This window comes from Procambarus clarkii, chromosome 21 (assembly GCF_040958095.1).
Source record: "Procambarus clarkii isolate CNS0578487 chromosome 21, FALCON_Pclarkii_2.0, whole genome shotgun sequence".
Taxonomy (NCBI): Eukaryota; Metazoa; Arthropoda; class Malacostraca; order Decapoda; family Cambaridae; genus Procambarus; species Procambarus clarkii.
Window position 1 is genome coordinate 25,503,629 of NC_091170.1, and position 17,032 is coordinate 25,520,660.

General features: G+C 48.6%; 1 protein-coding gene across 2 annotated transcripts in view; it reads right to left on the reverse strand.

The window, feature by feature from the left end:
* Positions 1-17,032, reverse strand: part of LOC123760569 (metalloendopeptidase OMA1, mitochondrial) — a 250,307-nt gene that overhangs the window by 139,127 nt on the left and 94,148 nt on the right. For both annotated transcript variants that reach the window (XM_045746252.2, XM_069328218.1), the window contains exon 4: positions 12,514-12,653. In XM_045746252.2, the coding sequence (XP_045602208.1) occupies positions 12,514-12,653 (140 nt within the window). The remainder of the gene's footprint in view (positions 1-12,513; positions 12,654-17,032) is intronic.

Below are 17,032 nucleotides of genomic sequence, written 5' to 3' on the forward strand. Positions count from 1 at the left end.
CCTCCCCAGCTCCGAGATTCCCCAAGTTGGGACTGAGCACTCCTACATACCCTCTACCCCTGAAGAAAAGGCAGAGTCCAGGGGAAAGGCTGACAAGAAGGGTGCCTGCTGGTGGGACCCAGAAGCCTTGGCAGAAGGAACCAGCTCAAAGCCTCCATCCCTGGCCAGAATGTGGGCAGCCCCCATAGCTGCCCGAGTCTCATTACCAACTAAACCCTGCTCCAACTCCAAAAACCTCAGATGTTTGGGAGCCAGAAGCAGGAGAGGAGGCACAGGACGAAAAACAATGAAAGGAACGGGGAGCTGAATCGAAGTCCAAGCGACTAACGACTCCAGGTCCGGGTCCCTATAACCAAAGCTGGGCAGCTGTGGGGGTAACCAGGTGGGAAAACAACCTAGAGCATTGCAGCAACCTAAACCGAGCATGAAACGTGGATGCTGTCTATATCCTAACAGGAATATTATCAGAATAATATTGGAGTACAAGCAGAGAACACGACTCACAAAACTCCGGGTCAAATGTGTCAATGACCCAACAAGCAGCATGACAGATGCAAAATTGCCTGAAACGCAATGCATATTAGTGGCTTTAGTTATTGTATATACTAGCTCTATCTATAAATCCAACATTATGTTTGTAAATCAACTATGTATGTACTTTTCCTGAATAAAAATTTATTATTTATTTATTTATTTATTTAAAAGAGGTGACTGTCACCCTGAGACAAGGGCACACAGTAACCGCACAAGGTGGGCAGGAACACGGAAGATACATCCATTGGTCCACCGAGCCCCGACAGGATTTTCCAGGGCCCATAGGGTGTCAACTACGGGAAGCCCAGGCAAGGTGTTGCTAACTGGTTAAAACTCAAAGCTAACACAGGGAGGAATACAACACTGAAACCCTTGCGACATGTACAATCACGGGGACCTAGCAGAGGGCCACCAAAATATTATGAATGGAACTATAGCCACATTAGGCAGACCCCCACCAGGCAAATAAAAACAAAAAGAAAAGAAAATCCCGCAAAAATGCAACGTCACCAGAGGCAACAGGAATTGGCTGCCGCATAGATAGGCAGGCTGCATAGCACCTTGATGCCCCAACCAGCACGATACCACTTCCTACCCAAGGCCAAACAATACCCCAAACCCCAGCTGGCCCCAAGGGAAAGGCAAATGCTGAGCAGTAAGAACCTCTACAGAAATAGATCTCGAATGTCCCAGGGAAGGGAACTTTGGAACCCTTAACAGGCAAGGGCAGTACTCACAGGGCACTTAGGGAAGGAAGCCCCTAAGCACATGCAGCTCCGGTACTGATGAGTAACTCATGGCCACCACACACAATAACACAACAGAGAGCGCCACGAAGGCAAACACTGCCAAGGAATTTGAGGCCAGAGAAGCGGCTGTCCCGGTTGACACTAGCTAGGGAACTGAAGGCCTGAGTAGCCGGCATACCTGCTTGATACCTGCTTGATGGGGTTCTGGGAGTTCTTCTACTCCCCAAGCCCGGCCCAAGGCCAGGCTTGACTTGTGAGAGTTTGGTACACCAGGCTGTTGCTTGGAGCGGACTGCAGACCCACATACCCACCACAGCCCGGTTGGTCCGGCACTCCTTGAAGAAAATAATCTAGTTTTCTCTTGAAGATGTCCACGGTTGTTCCGGCAATATTTCTGATGCTCGCTGGTGGGACGTTGAACAACCGTGGACCTCTGATGTTCATACAGTGTTCTCTGATTGTGTCCATGGCACCTCTGCTCTTCACTGGTTCTATTCTGCATTTTGTTCCATGTCATTCACTCCAGTACGTTGTTATTTTACTATGCAGATTTGGGACCTTTCCCGCCAGTATTTTCCATGTGTATATTGTTTGGTATCTCTCTCATTTTCTTTTCCAGTGAGTACATTTGGAGAGCTTTGAGACGATCCCAATAATTTAGGTGCTTTATCTCGTCTATGCGTGCCGTATATGTTCTCTGTATTCCCTCTATTTCAGCAATCTCTCCTTTCCTCCTGAAGGGGAAAGTGAGTACTGAGCAGTACTCAAGACGGGACAACACAAGTGGTTTGAAGAGTACAACTATTGTGATGGGATCTCTGGACTTGAAGGTTCTCGTAATCCATCCTATCATTTTTCTGGCTGACGCAATACTTGCTTGATTATGCTCCCTAAACATTAGGTCGTCGGACATCATTATTCCCAAATCCTTGACATGCTGTTTTCCTACTATGGGCAGATTCGATTGTGTTTTGTACCCTGTATTATGTTTCAGATCCTCATTTTTGCCATATCTGAGTACCTGGAATTTATCACTGTTAAACATCATGTTATTTTCTGCTGCCCAATCAAAAACTTTGTTAATGTCTGTTTGTAGTTTTTCAATGTTTTCAGCAGAGGTAATTTTCATGTTGATTTTTGTATCATCTGCAAAGGATGCCAGGAAGCTGTGACTTGTATTTTTGTCTATATCTGATATGAGAATAAGGAACAGTAGTGGTGCAAGGACTGTACATTGAGGTACAGAGCTTTTAACTGCGCTCGGACTTGATTTTACTTGACTGACTGTTACTCTTTGTGTTCTGTTCGACAGGAAATTGAGTATCCAGCATCCTACTTTTCCAGTTATACCCATTGACCTCATTTTGTGTGCAATCACTCCATGGTCACATTTGTCGAATGCGTTTGCAAAGTCTGTATACAACATCTGCATTCTGTTTTTCTTCTAATGCCTCAGTGATTTTGTCATAATGGTCAAGTAGCTGTGAGAGGCATGATCTTCCTGCTCTAAATCCATGTTGGCCTGGATTGTGGAGGTCATTGGTTTCCATGAATCTAATGACCCGATTCCTGATCACTCTCTCAAATGCTTTTATTATACGGGACGTTAGTACAACTGGTCTATAATTCTTTGCCAATGCTTTGCTACCTCCCTTGTGTAGAGGGGCTATGTCTGCTGCATTAAGTACATCTGGTATCTCCCCCTGTGTCCAAGCTCTTCTTCCACACTATATTGAGTACATGTGCTACTGGCACTTTGCATTTCTTTATAAATATTGAATTCCATGAGTCTGGACCCGGGGCTGAGTGCAAGGGCATATTGTCAATTTCTCTTTCAAAATCTGCTATGCTCGTGTTAATATCAGTTATATTTACAGGTGTTTGGATATCACTCATAAAGAAATTGTCCGAATCTTCCACTTTCATGCTGTGTATCAGGGTGCTAAACAACCAGCGTTGAATGTAATGAAACACCATTTTCTGGGTGAGTCCCGTCGGCTCCCCGGAGCTATCCCAGGCTGATATGCTAATGTCAGACTTTGGCATCAGTCATGTGTATGGAGTTCTTAGGCCTACCGGGGACCACGGCCAGAACTGGGCCCCCTCAGAGAGGTAAGGGGAGCAATGGCCTATAGAAGCCCTCGTGTGGTTGGAAGCATTCTATGTCTGCCATCGACCGGAACAGGCACCCAGAAAGGTAAGCGCCTCAAAACAAACCCCTATTCTGGTTAAAATTGCTACCAAAAACCGAACTAGTGGATAGAACTCCCCAACCGAAAACAAGCAAACTAGTGTGACGTCACACACCGCCGTGCCGCTGTCTGCGCAGCTCCCCCCTCCCCGGGAGGGGGAAGGGGGAGCCCCAGACCTCCCGCGCCGGCTACCCACACCTCAGTTCTTGAGGCTGATGCCATAGGGGAGCTTCATGCTCTCCTCCGGCGCAGGGGTTTCTGCTCATTTGGTCGTGGTGATTGTTTTGTTCGTTTGCAGCCGTCTCCTTCTTTTCTGGCGAAGAATGAGACTGCTGCGTTCCGGAGGGGTCCATGGGTGGTTGATGCTTGGTTGGTCAGGCCGGGGGTGCATCATGTTTTGTGTCTGGTTGCGGCGTTTCACCGTTATTTGCGCGCCACAGCTTATGTGTCCGGGGACGCGCTGTGGGTTGATCCGGTTTCCCTTCTTCCCTGTTCGCGGGTTCGGGTCTCTCAGGTCGTCCGCAGGGTTATTAAGTCCAGCCAGCCTGCGGTCTATCCCCGTGCCAATGATGTTCGTAAGTTCGCGGCTCTTGCTGCCGTCTTTGGGAATATGTCTTGGTCTGATATTCGGGCGCGGGGATTTTGGCGGTCGAACAGGGTCCTGGCTGCTCGTTACCTTGTGAATGTCCCTGGGCCTCGTCGGGCCTGTGTTGCTTTGGGTCGGCGGTTGCAGCCAGTTGTCTCGGCTTCGAGTTGAGGAGTGAGCGACAACCGCCTCCCGGGTAAGTCCCTCTTTTTCTGTCTGTGGGTAGTTAGCTCCGGATATACCTAATCCGGAGCTAACCGGATTATATCCGGTTAGCTCCGGATAGAATGAGGATATACAGTAGATGCGTCGAATCCTATTTCGGGACGGGGAACACCCAGGACATCCACCAAAGAGTCAAGGTCACCTTGCCCACGGCCGAGTTAAACTGCATCAGGTCATCTGCAATGACCTGATGCAGTGCCATGAAGGAATCCTGACCCAAAAGATCTAATCCCAAGACCTGATGACCTGATGCAGTGCCATGAAGGAATCCTGACCCAAAAGATCCAATCCCAAGAACAGGACAGGGACCAGCCAGCTTAACCACAGACAATGGTGGTGTTGCGCATGCCCAAAAAAGTCTGCACACCAGATAGATCCATGCAACTGTGAGCGTGTGTGTGCGTGTGCATGGGTGCTCCAGTGTTTTCTTGCAATTTGTGAGGGTTAACCTTTAAACTGTGCAACACTTCATATGATGTGTTGAATAAGTGACACAAAAGTGTGCATACCTTCATATGACATTTCAGAGTACCATGCAAGATTTAAACGGCCCACGGCAACACAGGGTCAGCTCAAGATTTAAATAGCCCGTTGCAACACAGGGTTCACATCAGCTTCCCACATGTAGATACTTATATATAACGAGCATATAGAGTGTAATAACAGCAAAAGGAGTGTTGGGAGAAGCCATTTTGGTGAGGGCAGTGGCATCATCTGCATGACTTCTCATACAGTATAAAGGTGGCTACTATGCTCTTTGGGCACTATACCAGCTTAGTTGAACAGTTATGGTGAACAGAACATGTAGATACTTATATATAATGTGTATATATAGTGTAATAACAGCAAAAGGAGAGTTGGGAGAAGTCATTTTGGTGAGGGCGGTGGTGTCAACTGCATGACTTGTCATGCTGTGTAAGGGTAGCCACTATGCTCTTTGGGCACTATACTAGCTTAATTGAATGGTTACGGTGAACAAAACATGTAGATACTTATATATAAAGTGTGTGTGTTTATAGTTTAATAACACCACAAACAGTATACTTGAAGGAGGAATGTTAGTGCATCTGGCCTTGAACCAGGGAGGGAGGGAGTACAGCTGTGTGTGGCCACCTGCTACTGTCTGCACTCACCATAGCAGCTTAGTGGTTCACTACAGTGAACAAAATATGCAGAAACATATATATAACCTGTGTATACAGTATAGTGTAATAAAACAATAAACAAATAGTTTTGCTGTTATGAACATAATAATTGAATCACTAATATGATGCAGGCGGGACACCACGACCCGAGTAAGGCATGTGAAAGCGCGAGGCACCAGATTCAATCCGAAGGGATGACAACGAAAACGAAAGCGGTAACCTTGACGCCCCACAACAAAACAGTCAGTCCCTGAACCTTGGGTGAACCAGGATGTGCCAATATGCGTCCTTGAGGTCCAGGGACACCATCCATGTGCCCGGCTCCAACAGAAGATGGAGCTGGGATAGAGTAGTCATCCTGAAGGAGAGGCGATAAACCCACGGGTTCAGACAGGACAAGTCCAGAATGAACCGGAGGTCCGCGTAGTCCCGTTTCGGGACAGGAAACAGGCGGGAAACCCACCTGAGGGACGCCGTCGTTTCGACCACACCTAAGCGAACCCACTCAGAGATGACCCCAACAGAGCGCAGGAGAAGAGGCCTGCCCTGCCAGCCCCGAACCCCCTAAGGGAGGAGCCACCCAACCCTACCACAGGTCACACGAAACGACCCAAAAAGCCCACTCAGCCCACATGAAAAGCCCACATGACGCATGAACGGAAAACATCATTCATTGAAAGCCTACCAGCCATCCAGAAGGAGTGGGAAAGGATAGATATGCTGGTAATAAGAAAGGATTAGAATGCAGTTACCAACATCCCAAAAAATGTTTAAATATGCTTAGGAAAGGTGAGTGTCGATTTGGATCAATATGTAGGTTTTTCCATCCTGATATGTGCCAAACCTCACTGGAGGACAGAAAATGCTATGACCTCAGCTGCCCACACTTTCACATGAAAGGCACAGAACACTACATAAAGAGTGGCAAGCAGAATAATGAATATGGAGGAAACTCTATAAATGTTTTATACCAGACCGAAAGAGAATTCAAAAGGAGGAGCATGGAAAGTGTATGGAACTGGATGCTAGATCCACTTGCATTCCAGAATTACAGATACAATTACACACCGAAAGGGAACTACAACTACGACAGGCAACTGCCCTACAACAATCAGTACTTTTCAGAACAAACTCATTATGTCCACGCATAATGGGCTTGCCGAAAAAGTCTCCCAGTCAAACTATCACTAATAGAGTAACCTCATTCATCTTTGCCAACATACAAGGACTGAAAACAAGAACAAACAACAAAGTACAGTTCATTAATGGCCTCCTCACGGAGTCAAATGCAGTATATGGAGCTTTCACAGAAACCCATGCAGGGGAATTCTTAGACAGTGAGATCTGGATTCCAGGATATAACCTATACAGGTGTGATAGGAAAATTAGGTCACATGGAGGAGTGGGGTCTGTATATTAGGGAAGACCTTGTATGCTCGGAGCTCCTTAACGTTACAAATGAGGTGGTAGAGGTACTGTGATTAAAAAATAGAGAAAATAAATTTAGTGATTATTCTAATATACAAACCGCCAGATGCAACGGCTGAGGAATTCACAGAACAGATAAACAAAATAGAGAATAGCCTTGATAATTTGGAGAACCCGATACCTGATATTATCTTCCTAGGTGACTTCAACTTGCCTAGTCTCAGGTGGAGAATAGCAAACAATAATATTATACCAGGAAATCTATCAGGACCTAACCAACCACAGATTAGAGAGCTACTTAGATTGTGACAAATTTTCACTCAATCAGCAGATATCGGAGCCAACGAGAAATTAAAATATTCTAGATCTGGTCTTTACGAACAATGAAGACATTATCAGAGACATTACAATATCAGATACCACATACTCAGATCACAAGCTCATTGAAGTGCAAACGACCATCAATACTCAGAATAGACCTAAAACGTTGATAAAGCGAGAGGGGCTATTCAGAAAATTCAATTTTAATAATAAAAGGATAGACTGGGAGATAATAAACAGGGAACTTACAAACATTCCATGCGAAACTGTTCTAAGTAATACAAGTCCTACAGAAGGAATAGAAAAACTGACTTCGGAAGCGTATCAAGTCTGTCTGAAACATGTTCCTTTGAGGAAACCAAGAAAGAGATCCAACGTAGAAAGAGAACGCAGATGACACTATAAATGCAGGAAAAAAATAACGGAACTGCTTATGCAGACACGAATTTCCCGTCAAAGAAGGAACAATTTAAATAGGGAGATTGAAGAAATCGAGCGGAAATTGAAACACTCGTATGAAACTGAAGAAAGGCAGTTAGAACAGAAAGCAATTCAGGAAATAAAGAAAAATCCAAAATATTTCTTCACATATGCGAAATCAAAAGCAAAAACCACTGCCAGTATTGGACATATTCGTACAAGTTTAGGTTCATACACGGAGGATGACAAAGAAATTAGTGAAATCCTAAAAAAGCAGTATGAGGACATGTTTAGCATTCCAATAAACAACATGAAAGTGGAAGATCCAGACAATTTCTTTATGCGGGATATTCAAAACCCTGTAAACATAACTGATATCAACACGAGCGCACTAAATTTTGAAAGAGAAATTGAAAACATGCCCATGCACTCGGCCCCAGGTCCAGATTCATGGAATTCAATATTTATAAAGAAATGCAAAGTGCCGGTAGCACAGGCACTCGGTATAGTGTGGAGGAAGAGTTTGGACACGGGAGAGATACCAGATGCACTTAAAGTAGCAGACATAGCCCCTCTACACAAGGGAGGGAGCAAAGCATTGGCAAAAAATTATAGACCAGTTGCACTAACATCACACATCATAAAAGTATTTGAGAGAGTGATTAGGAGTCAGGTTACCAATTTCATGGAGACCAATGACCTTCACAACCCAGGCCAACATGGATTTCGAGCGGGAAGATCATGCCTCTCACAGCTACTTGAGCACTACAACAAAGTCACTAGGCATTAGAAGAAAAACAGAATGCTGATGTGATATACACGGACTTCGCAAAGGCTTTCGAAAAATGTGACCATGGCGTGATAGCACACAAAATGAAGTCAATGGGAATAACCGGTAAAATAGGACCCTGGATACTCAGTTTTCTGTCAAACAGGACTCAGCGAGTAACGGTCAACCATATAAAATCTAGTCTAAGTGCAGTTAAAAGCTTTGTACCTCAGGGTACAGTCCTTGCACCGCTGCTTTTCCTTATTCTCATATCAGATATAGACAAAAATACAAGTCTTAGCTTCGTATCATCCTTTGCAGATGACACAAAAATCAGTATGAAAATGATCTCGGCTGAAGACATTGAAAAACTTCAAGCTGATATTAATAAAGTTTTCAACTGGGCATCAGAAAATAACATGACGTTTAACGGTGATAAATTCCAGGTACTCAGGTATGGTAAAAATGAGGACCTTAAACATAATACAGAGTACAAAACACAATCAAATGTACCCATAGTAGTAAAACAGTATGTAAAGGATTTGGGAATAATAATGTCTGACGACCTAACGTTTAAGGAGCATAACCAAGCAAATATTGCGACAGCCAGAAAAATGATAGGATGGATTACGAGAACTTTCAAATCCAGGGATCCGATCACACTGGTTGTACTCTTCAAGTCACTTGTGTTGTCCCATCTTGAGTACTGCTCAGTACTCACTTCCCCCTTCAGAGCTGGAGAGATTGCTGAAATAGAGGGAATACAGAGAACATATACGGCACGCATAGACACTATAAAGCACCTAAATTATTGGGATCGTCTCAAAGCCCTCCAAATGTACTCACTAGAAAGAAGACGAAAGAGATATCAAATAATATACACCTGGAAGATACTGGAGGGCCAAGTACCAAATCTACACAGTAAAATAACAACATACTGGAGTGAACGATATGGAAGAAAATGCAGAATAGAACCAGTGAAGAGCAGGGGTGCCATAGGCACAATCAGAGAACACTGTATAAACATCAGAGGTCCCCGGTTGTTCAACTCCCTCCCAGCAAGCATAAGAAATATTGCCGGAACAACCGTGGACATTTTCAAGAGGAAACTAGATTTATTCCTCCAAGGAGTGCCGGACCAACTGGGCTGTGGTGGGTATGTGGCCCTGCGGGCCGCTCCAAGCAACAGCCTAGTGGACCAAACTCTCACAAGTCAAGCCTGGCCTCGGGCCAGGCTTGGGGAGCAGAAGAACTCCCAGAACCCCATCAACCAGGTATCAACCAGATCCCCAAGCCCTTCCGGGAAGGCCCCCCCACGAGTCCCCGGGGCAACAACAACTCATAGGCCGACAACAAACCAAAGCCGCCTGCAGGGACTGCACCACAGCAGACTCAGCAAACAGCAACAGACAAAAAGGCAAAGACAAGCGAAGAGTCAAGGCCCATGCGGAATCTAAGGAAGAAGCCAACACCACCTGCCTCCATGCGAGGCGAGAAGCATAGAACTGCGAAACCACATCACGCAGGAGTGGCGCGAAGAGCTTCAACAAAGCAGACGATGCCTGCACAGTGGAAGGTAGCACACCGGACCCAGCAGCAGCCCCAAGCACCCCCACATCCAACTCAAGCCAGTCCGAGGACAGTCATCGAGTACGAGTTGGACCAAATCCAACTCGTACGCGGAGGGAGCAAAAGAGAACCCCTCTCCTTGTAACACCATGCCCCAAGCCAAGCACCTAGCTCGCAAGGCAGAAAAACCCAGACGGGGTCCAACGGGGCCCAAGGCCCCAAGCCAACCCCTTCCCATCCCCGGGAACCTCACCCTGAGAACCCGGGGCCAAGCCGGCCTCCAAACCCCCCCCCCCCACCTCCAAAGAAAAGGCAGAAGCTGCCGTAAAAGCAGGAATGAAGGGGGCCCACTGGCCAGACCCAGAAGCTCCAGCAGAAGGACCAGGCTCGAATGCCTCTGCCACAACCCCAAAAGTGGACACCCCCAAGACCGCCCGAGTCTCAACACCAACTAGACCCTGCCCCGACTCCGAAACCCTCAGACACTTCGGAGCCGGAAGCAAGGGGGGGGGGGGATATCGAACTACAGACGGGAAGGAATAGGAGGTGCAGACGGAACCAGAGGCGAAGGGACTCCCACCCCAAAGTCCGGGTCCCTATAACCAAAATGGGGCAGTCACAGGGCATCCAGGGCCGCAACTAACTAAGCGCGTTGCAGCAACCTATATCTAGCATGCAACGCCTTAGCTACCTGCACCCGCATATCATCATCAGTAGCTTGGGTGAACTGGAGTACGAACAGACAACACACGTCGCACGACTCCAGGTCAAAACAATCACCGACCCAACTGGCAGCATGGCGGAGGCAAAACCGGTGAGTGTCACCCTGAGACAAGGGGACAGAGCTACCTTCAAACTCGCAAGACGCGAGAGGGGACTCCGGGGTCACATCCATCGGACCACGTAGCCCCCATGGGGTTTCCCAGGGCCCTTAGCCTTGGTAACACGCTAAGGAAAGCCCAGGCAGAGTACTGCGAACCGTTGCCCAAGTCTACCAACAAAACTCCTAAAGCTGAACCCCCAGGACGTGTCCACTCACGGGGGCCAAGCGAGGAGGACCACCCACACAAAGGGAGAGATAAAGACACCCCCAAGAACAGCGATGGGGGATGATAACAGCAGACTCCCCCCCCCCCCCACAAGGCAGAAAACAAAAACAAAAGGAAAACCTTGCAAGAGGACAGCATACCCAAGCGGAACAGAGCCGGCCCCTGTTAATGGTGAAAACTAGCTGTGCAGTACCTTGCACCCCTGCCAGTGACAAAAACTATCCCCTACCCAGAGACAAACAAGGGTAAGAAAAAACCCAGCTGACCCCAAAGGCGGCCAAATACCGAACAGTAAACGGCACAGCGAAGGTAGATCCCGAGGTGACTTGTGGAAGGTGGACCCCAAGCTCTTAGGGCAGTACTTACAGGGCACCTAGGGAAGGAGACCCTAGGCACGTGCAGCCCGAGTACCGTGGAATATCACTCACAGCTCTTGCACCACCTGAAGGGACAGCCCACACCACAAGGTACAGAACTGCAACTAAAAACCGGAGCCAGAGGCACGACTGCACCAGACTTCCATCAGCCAAGAACTGTAGGTTGGGTCACCGGCGGATGGGTCTGGGGCTCCCCCTAACCCCCTCCCGGGAAGAGGGGGGGGTTGCACAGACAGAGGCGCGGCGACATGACGACGTCATGCTAGTTTGCTAAATTTCGTTTGGGGAGTTCTGTCCACCTGTTCAGCTTTCGGTCACAATAATTTTACCAGAATAGAGGTTTGTTTTGGGGTGCCTACCTTTCTGGGTGCCTGTCCTGAACGATGGCAGACACAGAATGCTCCCAACTACAGGGGTTATCTTGAGGTTATCTTGAGGTTATCTTGAGATGATTTTGGGGCTTTTTAGTGTCCCCGCGGCCCGGTCCTCGACCAGGCCTCCACCCCCAGGAAGCAGCCCATGACAGCTGACTAACACCCAGGTACCTATTTTACTGCTAGGTAACAGGGGCATAGGGGGGGGGTCTATAAACCATTGCTCCTCGTGCCTCTCTAGAGGAGGCCAGGTTCTGGCTCGTGGTCCCTAGTAGGCAGAACTCCATGGATTGACTGATGCCAGACAGATATACATATCCATCCAGTCTGGATAGCTCCAGGGGAGTCAACAGGGCTCCCCCCAGAAATGGTGTCTGTTTACTAGAGCCCTGAGGAAGCTGATGTGAACACCGTGTAGCAGCGGGACATTTAAATCGTGAGTGGCACCCTCAATTGTATATATATAATGTGCGCGGTTTGGTGACATTTACTCAAATTCTATATAAAAAAATGTGTGCGGTTTAAGGGTTAAATGTTGCCATTTTTTCTGCTTCCTCTCAAATTATAATGTTGAAACTTGGGCTGGAGATTTGTCTTATAGGTTAAATACTGTAAACAAAGTTTCATAAGAATTGGATGCTTTTGAATGTTTCCATATGAATGAGAGTGATTCGAGCCCATTATTTTGCCAGAGATATTTGAGACTTTAAGAACACACTAACATAAAGTTAACAGTACATACACAACAAACCTTGTAATTATACATATTTATTACCTCTTCATAAATTTGCTTTGCAATAGTATGAAGCTGATCTTGATTGAATATCATAAATCTTCTGCGTTTAGTGAAAGGAGTGGTAATTACATGACTTTCATAGTAAGTGTGACCAACAAAGCCAAACACAGCTGATCCACCTGTGAAAAATGAAAGCATAAATGGATAAAGTTGGAAAACCAAAATGCCTAGCAAAGTGAAACATTATATAGCTATTTTTTAACAATATTAAAAATTTCATCCACCATTCACATATAACACATTACCTACAGAAACATAATCATTAGCATGACTCACATAACAAATCTCATTTAAAATCCAAGAAATTTCAATTATGTCCAAAATATGGAGAGTTCATAGATTCAGATATACAGTTACAGTACAGAATTTAACTGTTAATACATTTAAATATTAGTTAAACATGCACTATGCCATTACAGCTTGGTAGCACCTCTCTCTCATTTACATCATTACCTCTCAAAATCTCAAGCAATTCTATTTGCTCATGACAACCTTCATTTCTTCCAGTCCTAAGACTCTTATTCTGAATATCACAGTGAATACTGAACTAAAAAAAAAAAAAAAACAGAGGGATGATAAATTTCTTGACGTTCTCTTATATAATTTGAATTGCCAGTACCTTGTACTAAATACAGAATAGCAAAAAAGAAATTGAAACAGCTGTCATTCTTTCTAAAATCAGATGCTATGTATCTTGCCCTGCCCGGGTAATGCTTTATTAGTTTCTCATCTATCCTTAACCACTTAACTACGCCAGTTGAGTATTCTCGGTCGACAGGAAACTGTGCCAACCGAGAAAACTCTTTTTGATTTTTCCGTACCCATTCTAAATGTGTGCAAGTTTTTTTTTTTTGTATATATACAAGCGTTGTTACATTCTTGTACAGCCACTAGTACGCGTAGCGTTTCAGGCAGGTCCCTGGAATACGATCCCCACCGCGAAGAATCATTGTTACAACCAAGTACACATTTTACTGTTGCGTTAAACAGAGGCTACAGTTAAGGATTTGCGCCCAGTAAATCCTCCCCGGCCAGGATACGAACCCATGACAAAGCGCTTGCGGAATGCCAGGCGAGTATCTTACCACTACAGCACGGAGACTGTTTGCCTGGTTGTGTACGAAATGGAGTCTTAGGACCTCCAGTGAGAGGCAGCCATCTTGCAAAAAACCAGCGTTGAATGTAATGAAACGCCATTTTCTGGGTGAGTCCCGGAGGCTCCCCGGAGCTATCCCAGGCTGATATGCTAATGTCAGACTTTGGCATCAGTCATGTGTATGGAGTTCTTAGGCCTACCGGGGACCACGGCCAGAACCGGGCCCCCTCAGAGAGGCAAGGGAAGCAATGGCCTATAGAAGCCCCCGTGTGGTTGTAAGCATTCTATGTCTGCCATCGACCGGAACAGGCACCCAGAAAGGTAAGCGCCTCAAAACAAACCCCTATTCTGGTTAAAATTGCTACCAAAAGCCGAACTAGTAGATAGAACTCCCCAACCGAAAACAAGCAAACTAGTATGACATCACACACCGCTGCGCCGCTGTCTGCGCAGCTCCCCCCTCCCGGGAGGGGGAAGGGGAAGCCCCAGACCCCCACGCCGGCTACCCACACCTCAGTTCTTGAGGCTGGATGTCAAAAACGCAAAAAAACGCCGACCGGAGGGAGGGAGGGATGCCGGGGAGCCTCCGGGACTCACCCAGAAAATAGCGTTTCATTACATTCAACGCTGGTTTTCTGGGGGGAGCCCCGTCGGCTCCCTGGAGCTAACTACCCACAGACGGAAAAAGAGGGACTTACCAGGGAGGCGGTCGTCGCTCACTCCTCAACTCGAAGCCGAGACAACTGGCTGCAACCGCCGACCCAAAGCAACACAGGCCCGACGGGGCCCAGGGACATTCACAAGGTAACGAGCAGCCAGGACCCTGTTCGACCGCCAAAATCCCCGCGCCCGAATATCAGACCAAGACATATTCCCAAAGACGGCAGCAAGAGCCGCGAACTTACGAACGTCATGGGCACGGGGATAGACCGCAGGCTGGCTGGACTTAATAACCCTGCGGACGACCTGAGAGACCCGAACCCGCGAACAGGGAAGAAGGGAAACCGGATCAACCCACAGCGCGTCCCCGGACACAGAAGCCGTGGCGCGCAAATAATGGTGAAGCGCCGCAACCGGACACAAAACATGATGCACCCCCGGCCTGACCAACCAAGCATCAACCACCCATAGACCCCTCCGGAACGCAGCCGTCTCATTCTTCGCCAGAAAAGAAGGAGACAGCTGCAAACGAACAAAACAATCACCACGACCAAAAGAGTAGAAACCCCTGCGCTGGAGGAGAACATGAAGCTCCCCTACCCGACCCCCAGAGGCCAAAGCCAACAAGAAAAGTGCCTTGGAAAAACAATCCTGGACCGAAGGGGCCACAACGAAACGAGGAGACGAAAGGAAAGCGAGCGCTCTGTCCAAAGACCAGGACGGCTCAGGCGACGCATGAGCAGGCCGGAGGTGAAACAACGCACAAGACAGCTTGCAAGACGGCGCAGACGTAACATCGATACCGAAAGCAAGCTGAAGCGGCTCCGCCAGCGCCGCACGATATGAGGCGACAGTGTTAGGCATAAGATGACGGTCCTGAAACAATCACGAGAGGAAGGACAAGACCAACCGAACAGACAAGGAACTAACACGACGAAGACGCAAAAAGAAACGGAAGGACCGCCAGGAAACTTCATACTGCCGCCGAGAAGAAGCCCTCAGGTGGGACACCAACAAGGAGGCCACCTGATCACCATAGAGATGATGATATACTCGAGTCAAAAAACCCATACGCGAAGACTCGAGGAGAAGATCGAACCAGCCACGTGACGCACTGGCCCGATCTGCTGAAAGAGGCGGAGCCGCGGGAAAACCCTCGGGTTCGGACACTGAGCAACCAGGTAAAGGGGGCCTCGTAGCCTGGTGAATAGCGCGCAGGACTCGTAATTCTGTGGCGCGGGTTCGATTCCCGCACGAGGCAGAAACAAATGGGCAAAGTTTCTTTCACCCTGAATGCCCCTGTTACCTAGCAGTAAATAAGTACCTGGGAGTTAATCAGCTGTCACGGGCTGCTTCCTGGGGGTGGAGGCCTGGTCGAGGACCGGGCCGCGGGGACACTAAAGCCCCGAAATCATCTCAAGATCTCAAGATAACCAGCGCCTGAAACCAAGGCTGGGCCGGCCACCAAGGGGCCAGAAGGACAACTCTCCCCTGGTAAGTCTCTAAGCGAGTCAGGACCTGGAGCAACAGCCGAACCGGGGGAAAGAGGTACAGGAACCCCCACCTCGACCAGTCTAGCCGAAAGGCATCGACCCCGACGGCCTCGCGATCGGGGAAGGGCGCCGCATAAACGGGAAGACGCCGCGACCACGCCGACGCAAAGAGGTCCACCTCGGGGCGCCTGAACGTCTGGCAAAGCCAACGGAAGGACTCGTCGTCGACCGTCCACTCCGTGGAGAGGGGAACAAAGCGAGACAGGGCGTCGGCCAAGACGTTGGACACGCCCCGTACGTGAACCGCCAGGAGAGCCAAACCTCGAGAACTCAGCAGACGAGTCACCCGAAGCGACCAACCCCAAAGAGACAAGGACTGCATCGAACCCCCGCGGTTCAGGCAATGAACCACCGGAGAGCAGTCCGAATGGAGCCGAATCGTCGATCCGCGGGCCACCCGAATCCTCCTCAGAGCAAACCACACTGCCGCGAACTCCCGCACCGTGCTGTGAGCTCGACGGAAGGACGGATCCACACGCCCCTGGCCGGCTGGGTGAGCACTGGTCACAAAACCCCAGCCGAGAGACGACGCATCCGTGTACACATCGAGTGAGGGCTCGGGTAGGCGCCAAGGCACTGAACCCCGAAAAACCCGAAGAGGAAGCCGGTGACGCAGCAACCGACGCAAGGCCCCCGGGGGTCGAACTCTGCGATCGCGAGAGAGGCGGAAGGGGGAACCCCGAAGGAACCAGAATAGCCGTCGAAGCCAAACCCGACCCGGCGGGTAGACCACCATCGCGAAGTTCAGGCTCCCACACAGCCCCTCGAGCAACCGCCGGGTGACCCGAGGACCCTCCAGAAACAGACGAAAGCGGGACTGCAGCCGCAGGAGAGACTCCGGAGGGAGAGACAAGGAGGCGGTTCGAGAGTCCCAAACGAGACCCAGCCAAGTCTGAACCTGAGAGGGAACCAGATGGGACTTCCTCCAGTTCACCAAGAACCCGAACTCGGCGAGCTGGGAAAGAACCAAATCCCTGGCTAGCAAGCAAGCTGACTGGCTGGGAGCCCAAACCAGCCAGTCGTCGAGGTAGGCCAACACCCGAACACCTAGGAGACGCAAACGAGCCACCACAACCCGTGTAAGGCGCGTGAACACGCGAGGTGCCAGGTTCAACCCGAATGGGAGACAACGAAAGCAGTAACTCAGACGCCCCCCCACAAAACCGAGCCAGTCCCTGAACTGTGGATG